Source organism: Scatophagus argus, chromosome 8 (assembly GCF_020382885.2).
Source record: "Scatophagus argus isolate fScaArg1 chromosome 8, fScaArg1.pri, whole genome shotgun sequence".
Classification (NCBI taxonomy): Eukaryota; Metazoa; Chordata; class Actinopteri; family Scatophagidae; genus Scatophagus; species Scatophagus argus.
Window position 1 is genome coordinate 13,462,216 of NC_058500.1, and position 15,639 is coordinate 13,477,854.

The 15,639-nt window shown below is 42.0% G+C and overlaps 1 protein-coding gene across 1 annotated transcript; it reads left to right on the top strand.

Moving 5' to 3' along the window:
- Window positions 1-246: 246 nt before the first annotated feature.
- Window positions 247-11,593, top strand: rnd1b (Rho family GTPase 1b). The gene is made up of 5 exons (XM_046397879.1): window positions 247-583; window positions 1,100-1,187; window positions 7,736-7,845; window positions 7,961-8,095; window positions 8,590-11,593. The coding sequence occupies exons 1-5, from the start codon at window positions 464-466 to the stop codon at window positions 8,833-8,835; spliced, it is 699 nt and encodes a 232-aa protein (XP_046253835.1). The 5' UTR covers window positions 247-463; the 3' UTR covers window positions 8,836-11,593.
- The last annotated feature ends 4,046 nt before the right edge of the window (window positions 11,594-15,639 follow it).

Consider the following 15,639-nt stretch of genomic DNA (forward strand, 5'->3'; position numbering starts at 1 on the left):
CTACTTATTCATGCTTAATACTACTTAATAATGTATTTTCTTATGTAACGTATTTGTCATATTAGCATAGCACAATCGTATACAGTACTGATACATTAGTATATAACCATGAAAATCTTACGGTTTAACCTTACACGATATTCAGAACAAAATCTCCAAAGGAATCCGTGCTTTGAACGCAGACCATCATTGACAACACAACTTGTTTTCGCTGTCTGAGAACATGACCGAGTGCAGTACACGGGGATGTTAGAAAGTCTGCGGAATGGCGAGCTCCTATTGGCTGCCGCCCGCCTGTATAAAGAGCCGCAGTGGCAAATTCAATCAGATCAACTGCGAGCATCCTCAGAGAACCGGACGTCGTGAGGCTCGGTCACACTGGGACGATTTCTGGGCTGTTTTGCTGCTTGTTTTTAACATTTTCTGAAACAAAAAACTAAAACACTGAATCATCGTGAACACCATGAAGGAAAGGAGAAACACACAGCCGCTGGTGGTGAGGTGTAAACTCGTTCTTGTGGGAGACGTTCAATGCGGAAAAACGGCGATGTTGCAAGTCCTGGCGAAGGATTGTTACCCAGAGGTATGCTGTACTGTGATTCATGTTTGGTTTTTGGTTTTTTTTTTTTTTAAAAATTACACATTTATGCACACAAAGCTGTTGAGTATATCGCTGATAATCAGTGTGTTCAGTTTTCTTAAAATGACTGAATTTGGCAGGGGAAAAAGATTGTGCGTCTGTTGCAGTCAGTTTTCATACGCATTTTCGTATGCGTAATACCTCTTCAAATGCATTAACCTTATGTTTTATGGCATGGTTAATTTAAATGTATACGCACTTATGATTGTTTCATATTATATCGGCTTGTACGAAATAATTATCACAACTGCAGTGGTTCATGTGATTGATTGATTGATTGATTGACTGGAATTTCCTTTAAACTGAGCAAATAATTTCATCAGGCATATTATTAGACTCAACCCACACTCCTCACGCGTGTTTTCGTGTTGCTCTAATTAACTGGATAAATTCCATTACCTGTAGCTGACTGACTGACACCTCCCCACTAATGGCACCATGTCGCTAATTGCTCCCCAGACATACGTGCCCACCGTGTTTGAAAACTACACAGCCTGTCTGGAGCTGGAGGAGCAACGAGTGGAGCTCAGTCTGTGGGACACTTCAGGTAACTGATCACCTTCTCTATGTCTGTCTAGCCTATCATTGCCTGCCACTGTGCACGCACCACTGAAGGAGTCTGGGATATTAGGCAGTGCGCTGGGAAAATGTAATGAGCGTCTGAGACTTTGCATTTCCACCCGGATGTCTGCCTTTTGGGAATGCTCGTGACCCTGTCCGTCTTGGAATAAAGGGGCAACATGAGAGAGGTGTTAATGACTTAAAGGCTCAGGGCATGTTTCATAGTCCGCTCTTTTTTGTTTTCTTGCAAGGGCGCACAAAACGTGCACTTGTTGAACAGCAGAGTCTCAGGCATCTTTCAAATCTCTAAACTGCAGCTGATTAAATCTGGACGCATACAGGACTGACAGATCTACGAGTATGTTTCTCTGCCTAATATTTTCCACTGGAAACTACGCAGAAAGACTGATTATTCCGCTTCGGTTGCTGTCAGTTGCTGACTTTGTGCATCATATGTTCATTTAGACAAAGCGTGAAAAAGAGGGTCAATGTGTCACTGTGGATCTCTCCGGGGATCTGCTGCTTACAGTGCTGACCTGGATATTGTGAATACAGGTCTGCAGCACCTGTTTGATTCCCTTCATGCTCACTGCTCAGTGGTTCCTCTCTCCAGTCCGCATCCCTCTCCATCCGCACTCATGCTGGAGGTATCTGCAGCCTCTCTAGGTCACTGTGGCCGAGAAAGTCGGTGTGTGTGTGTGTGGGGGGGGGTATGCGTATGCATATGCGTGTCTGCGTACAACAAATCCTTTATGTAACAGACCCACTTGTATGAGATGATGCAGTATTTACTGCCCCTGACCACCCAAATTAAAATGGCCAAAACAGCAATAGGAAAAAAACAGTGAGTGTAATTCTCTTCCCAGACCAAATCCTGCTTTTTAATCTCAGACTGTGGACCTTTGGTCTGGCCAGCAGGAGTGGGCCTGGTGCCGGGAGATGACGGGGCGCACAGAGAGACATCCTGTTGAGCAGGAAGGGTTTCTGGAGCAGATAGAACACAGGCAGCTCAGAAACTCTGGTGACCTGCATTTGCCTCCATATGCCGCTCCAGGTCACCCACTCCAACAGCATGATGCAGGGGATTAAGAATCTGAATAGGACCACTGGGCCACTCCGTCTGGCTGGCCCACTGAGTCTGAGATGCCTTCTTTCTTTCTTTCTTTCTTTCACTTATTTATGCAATTTATTCACTCTTTACCTGCTCATAATTCGTTGTTTCAACTCTTTTCTTCCCTCTGTTGTAATCCACGCAGAATCCAAAACTGCACCAATTAGCTTCCAGCTAATTTCCATGATGAGGAACAATGACCATACCCAGCACACAAACATATAGCATGCAATACAGTACAGCACAGACAATACACACACGCCTTTGTAACTTAAATTGGCGACACAAGGCATCACAGGAGGTTATTCATGATGATGGGAATATTTTTATTCTATATCTAGGCTTTAGGATTGATTTAAAGACTAGTGAATTTTCACTCTCTAGTTAGACAAGCACGGGGGCTGCTTGTTGGTCACATCATACAGTTTCTTCTTCTTACTGTAATTTGCTGTAGCGGCATGGAGTTGTTGAGCTGCTGCAGCCTCACCATGCTGAGATAGTCTCCTCATTATCCCAACTCCCTTTCATTGATTGGACTGACCTCATCACCGGCTCAACATGGCAGGCATCTCCTTCTCCCAGCCTCGTCATGGATTTACAGACCAAAATCAATCCCCCAGTTTTAATCAGCCTGGTCCGATCAGACATAGGGGGGAGTAGGGGTTTGAACATTGTCCAGTGACTGTAATTCATGTATAGTGAATAATGAATCTCATTGTGGTGTTAGGGAGTAATTTATCTCAGGTTGAATGGTCTCACTGATAAAGCCCTTGAGCTTTAGAGGATACTGTATATATCACAATTTCTTGTATGATTAATGAATGAGATTGATTTGTAGGGAGCTCAGTATGCGTTAAAGCTGATGAAACAATCTGTATAATTGTAAAAGAGAGGCATTATTAATAGACAATAATCACTTGAATAGCTGTGCATCGGTCTTTTCTGATGGCCGCTGAGCTTTTAGTGATTTCTAGTCTACAGTTTGTTTTAAAGGTGCAGCTAATGCTTATTTTAATTATAGACTGATCAGTCAGTTATTTCATTAGCAATAAACTAATAGTTTTATCTATAAATGTCAGAAAATAGAATACAAGTCTGCATGATTTTTACCTCTGAGGCTCTGACTATGAGCTTTTTTACACAGAGATTGTGCAGTACTGGTGTAACACACTTCCCTCTGTTTTTTTTTTTGTTTGTTTGTTTTTTTACATTGAACAAACAATGGCAGCAAAATGCTGCACCACTGTGTGATTTTAAACAGTATGCTGGCTTTCTGAGAGCAAAAGAATAGTGATGTGTGACATAACATCACATCGCACATCAAGCAATGCTTTCTAAACAATCTTGTAACATGCCAATGGCGATGGCTTCTTGTCCCAGTTATGTTGTGGTTGATCTCAGCCTCTGCTTGCAGGGTAAGGAGGTCCTGGATATTGCATTGCCTCCGCAGTTTGTGCACATTTTTGGGTGTTTTTTGTCTTTGAGTTAGCTGCTAATTGCTACTAACCACTTTTTAAATTTTCTGGTTATGGGTCACACGGAGCCTGCTCATACCTGGTATTACCATCTGTCCTATATTGGTTATTCTTTAATGTATTTGTAAAATTTGTAAATGTGGTGTAAATAGTGAAATCAATTGATCCAGTGTGTTCAAGCAGCTGCTGAATGTTGGCAGATAGGACATGCGTAGACATGGAGCAGACAAAATTTAACATTCTCAAAACAATGCACGTTTAGGGGATATTAATGTTACTGGTTCAATGGTTAAATTAGTTGAAACAGTGTGTTCACAAACATCTGTTGCTTACCTTGGCTGGTAAGAGAGCCCAGACACATAATTTGCATTACAGTGAACCCAGTGAAAATCAGACAGTATGATCCATTATGTGTGTTGTTGTGGTTTCACAGAGGACACATTTGCTGCCACACAATTAAAAGGCTTTGGTCACCACCTCCAAATGTGTTTGAGTGGCTGAATGTCAGATGTATCCCCAATGCATTTTGGGTGCATTCATACTTGTACTTAGAGCTGTGCAATTGTGATTGGATCACTCAGGACACATGTCAATGAGCACACACACGACACACACTATATCACATCCCTACACCATCCTGCCACCTTGCTGGCTCACTCTTTCTACACAGACGTTTATTCGGCACTCTTGCTAGCCTGCCTCCAATGCTGACTGATCCACCATTCCAGATTTCTATCTTTCATACAGAACAGTGAGACGCAATATAAGTGCCACAGTGCCCCGGCTTGAACAGGCTTTATAAAAGGCGCTTTAACTTTAAAGTAAGATTACCAGCAGAATACCCTGTTAATTCAGTGCACATCGAGGCTTTGGTTTCATTTTTTAGGCAATCTCAACTTCAAAATGTGTGAGTGTAATCAGCTTTGACAGTGTCAAGTAAGAAAGTAAAGCTTGTTAACAGCACAGACATGGTGATGATCAGGAACAAAGAACCATCCCCTCGCTCTCTGCGGGGGGCTTCAGCAGTGATTCTGACTGGCTCTGGCATGTGAAACCAGTGAACAACCGTCTGACGCAATGTAGTGTGTTATTTGGCCTTGCTGTGAAGGCCGTAGTTATCAGCTGCAGCAGCAGCAGCAACACAACTCCCAGTCGGCTGAGTGTGGGTGGAGGGGCAGAGCTACTCTCATCCCCAAATCTGTGAGTCATCTCATCACTGGATCATTAATCTGTCTGACCCCTGCATTCTCACTGTTGGAGAGGAGTGTGCTAATGATGAAGACAGGCTCTGTCGCTCAGTTGATTTAGCACACATGCACAAAAATACAGTCATGTTTTCACTCATGCACAAACAGAAAGGCAGATCATCCCCTCCCCCACCTGTACGCTCCAACACAAGGCCCGTCGTCCCGTCGGCCTGCGAAGCCTACTTCTGCTCTGGCCCAATTTCCACTTAGCTCTGGGCACTGCACCATCAAGACGGATGGAGTTGAACTCAGCTGCAGGAATTTGGCTATGCTCTTTTCTTTTCCTTCCATTCCATTCGCCAGTTAGTCAGCCTCCCTCTCCATGTTTCATGCCTCAGAAACGCTCCATCTGTTGTAGGGGCATGCTTTTGAGAAAAAAAGAAGAAAGGGAACGTTCGGAACATGTTTAGGTTCTGCGTGTGTATTGATTTGTCAGTCCAAGCCATTCTTTGGGTTGTTGCAATGGAGAAAAGGAGGGAAGAGAGGGAAAGCGATTGGTACTCAGTGATATAAAACTGCAGGGGCTGAAGGATTAATAGCATAGGAGGGCTCTTTGTGATCTGCCTCAGTAGGCGACTCTCCTGCTTCTCTCCTCTCTTCCTACTGGCTTTTTCTTGCCACAATAGAGACAGCTATTTCTTCCAAGATTAGAAACTGGGTCCTGGAGTGTAGAGAGAGTGCTGCCAAGGCTGCTCCTGTACCCAAACAGCATACTGTGGCGCTTCAGATACTAATATTTACACATTAATATCATTTTATATTTATTCCCTTTGAAGACAGGATAAATACGCCTACTGAATCGTGCATTGTTTGTGAGAAAGGAAAGATAAAATCGATTTCTGTGGAGGAAAAATATCCTAGATGCACCCTCCATCTTCTTTTCTCCTTGGCAGGGTAACTAATTTGTCAGCTTTAATTGCAAAGGCTCTTGGACCCCCTATGCAGCTTTCCATTGATCGCTGCATTTAGATCAGTGGCCATTTAATGCAGAATCACATCCAGTTTCCCGGCTGTGTGATAACCCCTTGTGGGAGATTGAGAAGATTTATAGAGCACCCTGTGACTGACTCTCCTGTGAGATATCTCAATGTCACCTCACACACACACACACACACACACACACACACACACACACAGAGTTATCATACCGGTGGTGCTAATTGTTCTGATCTTAAAGTGTGTCAGTTTTCACAAGCAACAAACACAGAGTTGTCTGGCTGGCTTTTCTGCTCCAGTGCTGGGCGTAAATGGTGTTAGGGCAATAATGTAATTTGCATTCTTAAGGTGGTGACGTCTGTCCTCTTTGTAAAAATTCATAGTAAATCCTTCGCTTTAATCAGGGTGTTTCATTTAATTTGCTTTTTTAAGAGTAGAACAAAGACATTTTTCTATCTAGAGACACAGACACACAGTTATGATACAACAAGTGTGTCCCTTTGTTCCTTTGCAGAGATGTTTACTTTGTTCAGGACATTGAGCCCTGAGGATTTTCATTGCAGCTTGTCATTATTCCACTCACAGCACCCGGCAGCTGGCAAATTTAGTTTTACCTTTTGATAATGTGGAAAATCATTAAGTATTCATGAAGCTGATCTATATGCACACATCCGTGTTGTGTGAGTCTGTGTGTGTGTATGTGTGCCGTTTTCTCCTGATGCATTGTTTTTTACACCGTAATTCAATTAGGACAGTTGTGTAATATCTAAATGAGCGATTACACATACTGCTTTTGTTATCTGTAGCTATAAGAGGAACACTGAATCCCTATTGGGATTCTCACGGAGCCTAAAGTAAACATGTTAATCCCATTGAGCTGCTCCTCTTCTGTTTCATCTGATCACAGATTGGGTTTTCCTCTGGCTGCTGCCAAATTTAAATAGTGTGTCATTAGGTGGGGTGTGTGGGTGTGTGGATGTGTGTGGTGTTTGTGATGGATATATGTCTGAGGACCCCAACTCTGTTGCAGAGCAGAGGAATGTCCCCAACAATAGGTGGGTGGGCAGTTTGCAGTGTAAAATGATTGATTGGCAGTTAAGGCGAGCCTTTATGAAGCGGTGGGAGGAATGCCTGATGTAGATGGTGGATTCCAAGGCTGTTGCTGTGGTAACAGAGGGACTGGAGGTATTGCGCGGCAAGCAGAGGATTTTTTGAGGGGGGGGTGGGTGGTTTACTTAAGGATTCTGAGCATGAGTGGGAGCGTCTGCCTGCCCCGAGCCCCACCGTTCCACTTGCGTAATCTACTGCAAGAGAAGATCAATGAGGATTTGGTGCTCGATTGTCATCTTCTCTCCCTCTGAAATGGCAGCAGAGGATATGGGAGCAGGGAAAAGAGCAGTTTCAGGGACAGCAAAGCGAGGCTCAGCAGGAGAAGTGATGCCGATTGCATATAATCCCCAGCGCTGTATTCTCTCGCTCTGTCTCTGCCATTCTGCTGCTCCATCACCCATTTTTGCTCTGACCAACACCCTGTTGCCAAAGCGATCGATTTCTCAAACAGTCCACACTTAAAATGAATTAATCTGTGGCTCGAATCATGAACTCTTAAACATTTTACAATACAAATGTAGCATAGATTGTTGTTCCTTTGATGTGAAAATCTGAAATAATAAAATAAAAAAAACATGTGTACAGTCCCCTAAATGAGTGACCTTAATATATGTCTTTTTTCCATATTAAAAAGTTTTTCTTTTCTGTCCTTCAGGTTCTCCGTACTATGATAATGTGAGGCCCCTGTGCTACAGTGACTCAGATGCAGTTTTGCTGTGTTTTGACATCAGCCGTCCCGACACTGTGGACAGCAGTCTGAAGAAGGTATGGTGGCTCCTTCAAATGTAGCTTGTTTTCTTGAACGTATATTGTTGGGCTGTGCAACATATACATTTTCTGGTTATTGTTCATTGTGCTTATTGTCCTTTTGTGTCCACAGTGGAAAACTGAGATCCTGGATTTCTGTCCAAGCACACGTATCCTGCTCATTGGCTGTAAGACTGACCTGCGCACAGACGTCTGCACACTGATGGAGCTGTCCAATCAGAAGCAGACCCCCATCACCTATGAGCAGGTGAGACAAAAGAAGTAATGCATGTAGTTTGTCAGGAACATGATCAACGGCAAATGTAAAGCATGACAACGAATAGTACAGATTTGAGATTTTGACAAATTGATGACTGTTTAGGCTTTGGACATCACACCTTGCATGTCAGTACACGTCCTCTGGGGCTGTTACTTTCAATTGCCATTTTCAAATATTTCAGAAATCATTTTGGGAATCTGGATCATTTATTGCTTGATGATTTCAATGGTAGCTGATAAGCTATAAATATCTTTGCAATGATGACAAAGGGATGAAGAATATAATGAGTCACTTTTTGTGACCTAGAGGAATCAGTGATGCCATGCTCCATCTCTTCACAATTTCACAACCATTTTCTGAACTTGCAGGGGCATCTCTTCCTGAGCTCCTCACCTCATGGTGACCCTGGTGCAAATAGAAAACAATAAAAATGTATTAAAGAATGTTACAAACAGCAGCCTTCATCACTCCATTTATTACAGGGTTCTGCTATGGCCAAGCAGCTGGGCGCAGAGGCTTACCTGGAGTGCTCAGCATTCACCTCGGAGAAAAGCATCCACAGTGTGTTCCGCACCGCAGCAATGGCCTGCATCAACAAGCTGCAGCCTCTCCCGAAGACCAGCCCCACCCGCCGCCTCTCCAAAAGACTTCTCCACCTGCCTAGCAAGTCAGATTTGCTCTCCTCCACCTTCAAGAAGGAGAAGGCCAAGAGCTGCTCGGTCATGTGAGTGTGGAGACCTCTTGGCTTACAGTCATAACATGCGACCCCAAGCCCCTGCCTCTTTGGTCTCGGGGAAGGGGGGGTGGGCACGATGGTTTTATCAGGGCTTCCTGCTGAATCCTTCCCTCACCCCCCCGGAAACCAAACACCCCTCAGAAGAGGTGGACACCTCGCTGTCCACTTACTCCTGAACCTTTTAGCGCACATCCGTCTATTTCCACTACTGTTTATCTTGCTTTCAAACAAACAATATCAGTCGAGGTTTGATCATTGAGCTCTCATTTTTCACCTGTGAACAGTATGCAACTACAATGGTGTTAAATCTGTCTGATTTTACTATCTCTAGGCACATGTTGATTTTGTCCAAATTGGAAATGTGCAACGTGTGACGTTTAATCTTGTGATGTAAATGCCTCTCAGACAATTCAATGGATATTTTTCTAACTACAAAAATATATCTAGCATGAAACTGTCAGGAATTAGCAAAATCCTGTACATCCCTCTTAGTAAGGTGTGTGAGGTGTGAAATAGCTTGTCGCTGGTGTCCCCATTTAGGCTGTGAAACCACAGAGATGTAGTAGTGGGACAAACCACAGTGAGAGCTATTACAAGCTGTTCTCATTGTCTCAGTGGTGATGAGAGCAGGGATAAGAGCTGTGAGTGCACACTGTTGTGCAGACAGCAGTCTAGACTATTTCAACCCGCATGGATTGTTGATGCATGGTTGTGTAGCTCTGGACAGCACTGCTCCACACGCTTTCAGTGGACTAAGTGGAAGAGGCTGATGAGGTTCTGTGTGTACAAACCGAAATGAGGACACGCAAAATGGAGGGACGTTTAGTTGGGCTTCCGGTCTCTCTGCTGTCACAGGTGGAGTCTATTTTAAAACACTATTTTGGTAATGGGACATTTTAATAGATAAGAAAAGATGCTTTTGATGTGACCAGGAGATTAAACACAAACAGTTAAATGCCAAGCATTATTTATGATGCTGTGGTGGGTTAGTGATGCCAGTCAAGATGTTGTGAGGCATATTTAAAAGCATGAGGTAACGCCTACCAAAGTCAGGCTAACTGCTAATGGGAAAACCAAGTTTGTAGTTTTCAAATATTCTTTGGAAAAGATTTGTAGCATTGTATTGTTGAGAGTTTTTCAACAATTCTCAAACGGTATGCAGTTTTGAAAAAATGCCTTTCATATCATGCTCCCAGAAGTCATTGAGAGTTTTTGACTACTGTAATCTGCCTGTGGATATCTCTGATTTTCAACAATCCAATGTAGCACTCCCAACCTGACTCGACTCTTCCAAGATGACTCAAGTTTTTGTGTCGTACACCCTTGTTAATTGACCTCCAATAAGCAGCACTTACTGTGGGTTACAGTGACTACAGAGCAAAAATTGGACCCATTTCTGAGCTTAAATCTTTGGCTTCATGGTTATGTGTGTGTGCAGCATTGATCTCTGTGCTTCTAACCATAAAGCAATAATGATTTAATAGCTTGTGATGCAAGGTAACCTGTGTGGCAATAAAGATGCAGCTTTGTGATTACTGTCATGCTATAGCGCTCCATGGACATCCATGTAATAGACTGAAACCACCTATGCTGTACAAAGAGGCTGCTGATCTGTGCTTGCCCCTCCTCTTCTGTGTAAGTAGCCGGTATATAAAATAACCAATGATGATGTCGTGCTATGAAATGGATCAGAGCATGTGAATAAGAGGGAACAATGCTCTTTGAGATGGAAATGCTAGACTTTGCTGTCAATTTTACATAATCACATTTTTAGAAAAGGAGTCAGTAGGATCTACGTAAACTGCTTGAGTGAGTTGAAGTGCAGCATATGCTTGTAAAATTGGAAAAAGCTACTTGGAAACCCTCAAAAGTCTTACAATCATGTTGTAAAAAGGGCTAGTGTGTGGAAAAAGGAAATAATGCAGGACTAAGGAGAACAAGTAATCAAGATGCACAGGCTGGCCCTGTCCAAAGAAAGCTATTTTTTCATAATTTGTTTTTATGGTTGATGTGTATTTTGGTTTTCTTTCCTTTCATTTTTTTTACATTTTTTTTAAATGTTATTTAAAAGCATGATGTGAGTCCTGGTGTTGTGTCAGAAATATCTCCCTGAGATGGTTGTAGCGGCTGTATGAAGCTGTGGACTGCCCTGGGTAGTCGGAGGAACTTAAAGTGGTGATTTGCACAAAGGCTTCCAGTTCATGGTCACACACCAAATTCCTCAGCATTGCCTAGCAACAATTCAGCGTAGGAAACAGAGACTGGCTCTTGGGTTGGTTGTGTGGACAGAGAAGGTTGGCTCACAAGCAGACATCCCCACATTCATTATTACAGCATCAGTTATGTATTTATTGCCAGGCTTGTTTGAAAAGAAACACTTCTTTATATTTTTCTTTGGGTTAGGGAGCTAATGCCAGGCCTGCCGAACATGAGCTAGATGGTCAGTTAATATGCAGCCTTTGTGTTGTAGTCAGTGTGTGGTACAGTGGTGCAGTCAAACTCCTAAAGCATGTCCTATTGAAGTTGTATGATTGTACATACTGTCTCTTGTTTTATAATCATTGTAAGACATCATCAGGGATGTCACATGAAAATATTGTTGTTGATGTGAATATTTATTTGGTAGCCATTTTTGCCTTTTTTGATTGACATGTAAATTTTTTTGTTTAAAATCTATTTTGGAAATTGAATTTTATTTCCTTTTTTTTTTTTTTTGATTTGTTTTTTTTTTGGTTTGTCTGTTTGTTTCTGCTGTGTTAAATAAAGCTTGCCCTGTCTGGCACCCTTGAATTGTTTTCCTGTCATTTCAAACGTAAATCACTGACAGACAAATTCGCGATGAGGATATGCGCTGCTGTGATATATTCACAGCCCATCCTGAGTTAATGCTTAAATATACACCCAGTTTCTTTGTGTCCTAAATTACAATATTTATAGGATAGGATTTAAGAATCCTCATGAAACACCTGGTGGTCAGATGTGCACATCATATATCACACGTCAAATCTTTCTGAAATACATTTACAAAAAAACAATCAGAGTAGTGTTTCCCAGTAGTTTCCCAATTTGAAAACAGATGTACATAGAGATGACTCTTAATACAATATTGACTGTGCTCCAACTCTTTTACCTTCAGGCTTTTTACTCATCATTATAATACCATGATTCATGCTATCATCACAGAGGCTTGATGAAAATGTTTTACACGTAAAAAAGTGTGAAAACAATCTAGTTCAAACCTTGCTGTCATTTTTCTGATCATATGCATCTGAATGAGATATAACAAAGGTGAACAGAAATCGCCAGTCGTGTATCGCTTCAATCATCTCTGCAGGAAGTGAGGTGCTTATCTTTTCCACTCTATTAATGCTAATAATTCCTTTAACAGGCTCTGTGTCACTGCACGCATGCAGAGCATATCTCATTAAGGATAGAACAAATTTAAACCACGATGGAAGGCAGATTACTGTCATTTTCCATTTCTTCAAGACAACTAAGATCACAGACACTAATCATCAGGGAGTTATTATCACAGACTGAGAAAAGAAAAAAAATGTAAGTCACGTGTAATTGACAAATGATTAACAGCACGATTAGCATAATAGGGATGACAGGCAGGAAAGTTTTTATATTCACCACTTGCAATGTAAAATAGCTACCTACTCTGTTTAATGGATCAGTAAAACTAATTATGTGTTAATTATGTATCACATTATTTTGAAGGTAAGGAAAGCACACTTAAACTAATTGAACATTTTCCAAGATAGGAAGATAATACTTGGCATGCATTCATCCTTCAGGTTGTTGGAAATCTTCACACCTTCTTTGTGTGTCTTCTGAAGATGCACAAGGCTGCTGCTCTCATCTGTCTTCAAACACGGCACATCTGGTTGCTGCCAGCTGCAAAGGTGTCTAAAATTGGCCTGATGCCGCAGAATCTGGCAGAGGTGCCAGCAGGCCAACCGACCCATGTGTCCTGACATTACTCCTTCCAGTGCCACCAACACCAGGTAGTGCTAATAAGCTCAAAAGACACTGTAGAGTAAGCAATGTCAAAATGCAATAAAACATTAAAGGTGCCACCTATTTAAGGTCACTCCAAACAAAGAGAGGGCAACACATGACCAGTGTAATTGCCAACTGTTGCTCACTATACTCTTTGCTGTAGCTATTTATGGTTGTACCTACTGGTTGTTATCTTGTTAGCTCAGTTAGCTGAGCAGCTAGTGCCCCCACTGAACTGGAGTCTGTCTGGACCAGAAGTCAACAGGCAAATAATGGATTTCCGCTTTTTCCCTTTTCTGTCACTTTCTATTCAAAAGGTACACTGATGTATTGTTCTGTTTATTAAGGAAAATAGGTGTAACAATATTCTCTTTCTGGGTATTTAGAGAGTTTATTTTATTTATTTATTAGTCTGTAAAAGCTAAGAAATGTAGCCTGCTTGCTGGCATACATATCCCATCTGAAACTATAGCTGGTTTGATGTAACATCAAAACTGTTATTTTTTCACATTCTGTTGATCATTTTTTTATTATTTTAGATAATTTTTAAATGTTTTTAATTAAATTTGTTACATACGTCCTACTTATGGCACCTATAAGAAACTGGTACTGTCTCAGGTAAGGTAGATCTGAGCTGGGCTGTCCCCAGGTCAGAACTCATACATCAAATTTCTTTCTGCTTTTGGTTTAAAAAAAGAGCACCTGAGGTAGAGGCTGACATTGTACACATGCAAGCGCACACACTGAGTGTGAGGACATGCAAATGGGACACATACGCTGCTAGTCGTAGTAAATTAGGCCAACATCTGGACAGGCACAGAGGGTTCAATTGCCCACTCAGCTGTGGCTTCTATCTCGAGGGCTCGGTTAAGGAGAAGTGGCATCACGGCACAGTCCAGTGGGCTTTCAGAATTGACTCTGCCTTTTTGTTAAGACTTTGCCATACACAGCCACCGTAGAAAAGTTCTTTGTCTCCAACACAAACAGTGGGTCACTTTGAGCGAGGATTACTGTGTTGCCTTGGACAAAAACTGCAGAGAGGGCATTTCAACCACACAAAGCCAAGTTAATGGGCTGCAAAACACAATGGATTGATTCCAATTTACAGACATATTAAACTAATCAGAATATCAGTCTATATTGCAAAATAAAATTCATAAGAGTGCGAACATCATTATCCTCCTGGTGACATTAAATCAATTATTTAAAAATCTAAAACGATGAAGGAAGATGCTTCAAAGGACTTTCTCCTTTACAGTGATTATATTCTGATTCAAATATGTGTGCAACCAAAAATATAATTAAATTTAAAAAAAAGGTGGATTGAGAGGTGAGGAGATTTTGGACAATGAGTCAGTGTTTGGGCTGGACTGGACTGTTTTTCTGGACAGTGGTGTACAAAGGGTGATCTGAGGGGAGTGTTGCAGCATTGAGTGAACAGCCCTCAGTGCTGTTGTGTGATATTAGCATCATGGTTTGGATCCTCAGATAACTCTTCGCGAGGGCATAAAGACACAACAGCACATTCAGGGGTAACCTGTCACTTTATGCTTCCTGTGTGTTCAAAACTACCATACTGTGATCCTGGGTTAGAAGGATGGGGGTGGGGGTACAAAAACTGTGTACTGATCGACTTGCATCTGTGCAGATATGCGCTATTCTTTCATTACTGATGAGGTGCGATGATGTGTAGAGTCCTGCAGTGTACACTCTCTCTCTCTCTCTCTCTCTCTCTGTCTCTCACACACACACGCACACACACACACACACACACTAGATTCTCTGCCTCTGCCGCAGTGCAGGGCAGGGCCAGAATATCCAAACCCATCAATTCCCAATTCAGCCAGTTTTTCCTTAAAAAAAGAGGTGGTGTACCAGGATTTAACAGGACCTGATCACAACATTCCTATTGTTACTATCTTCTCACAATCTCTCTGCAAGTTGGAGAAAAAGGCGGCCAGTAAAACGTAGATTTTTTTTCAGAAACTTATTTTGCAGACAAACAATCTCAGAGGGAATATCTGACTGAGATTTTAGAGATGAGTGTTTATGGATTCATGAGAGACTCACTGTGTGATATTATTTCACTTGTTGATGACATAAAGTCCTCACGCTGCAAACACATCAGTATCGCACATAGCATCAGCAACTGCCCACTTAAACAGATCTTCACTCTGTATCACAGTGTGGACTAAACACTATGCTGCAGCTCCTGCACCATCCCCACCCCTCTGCATGACCTCTGACCCCAAAGCACCCCCTGTGGGTAAACCTACGGCTCCCCTAGAGCTCAGTCTCTTGACCTTGTGTTTCCCTGGCAGCATCGCCAATGAGCTCAGTCAAATGTGAGCGATTGTTTAATGTTCCCTGTGGCCACAGTGAGAAAGCACAAGTTGTTCCTCTGAAACTCACTGTTGTTTTTTAAAGGAGTCAACATCATTTTTAGGACACATCCTTATGCATTAACTGGGATGGGCCAAAAACATGTCCGTGGCACAAGTCATGCAAATTGAGCAGATGCTGCCTGGATGAGTAATCATCGGTTTATTCTAATCCTTATACGCTATTCGCATTGCCTCTGGTATGTTTATTTACTCTTATATGTCAGAAAAGCAAATTTCCTCAGTCTTGTTTATGTAAAATGGCAGGTATTTGTTGGTAGAAAATAAATATGTGCACAATTTAGTCTTGTTCATATCAGCCAATGGATATTGTTGTGCAAAAACAAACACGTTTTAGTGCTTTATGTATTTAATTTTAACCTTAAAGGATGCGAATGAAAATGGTGCAA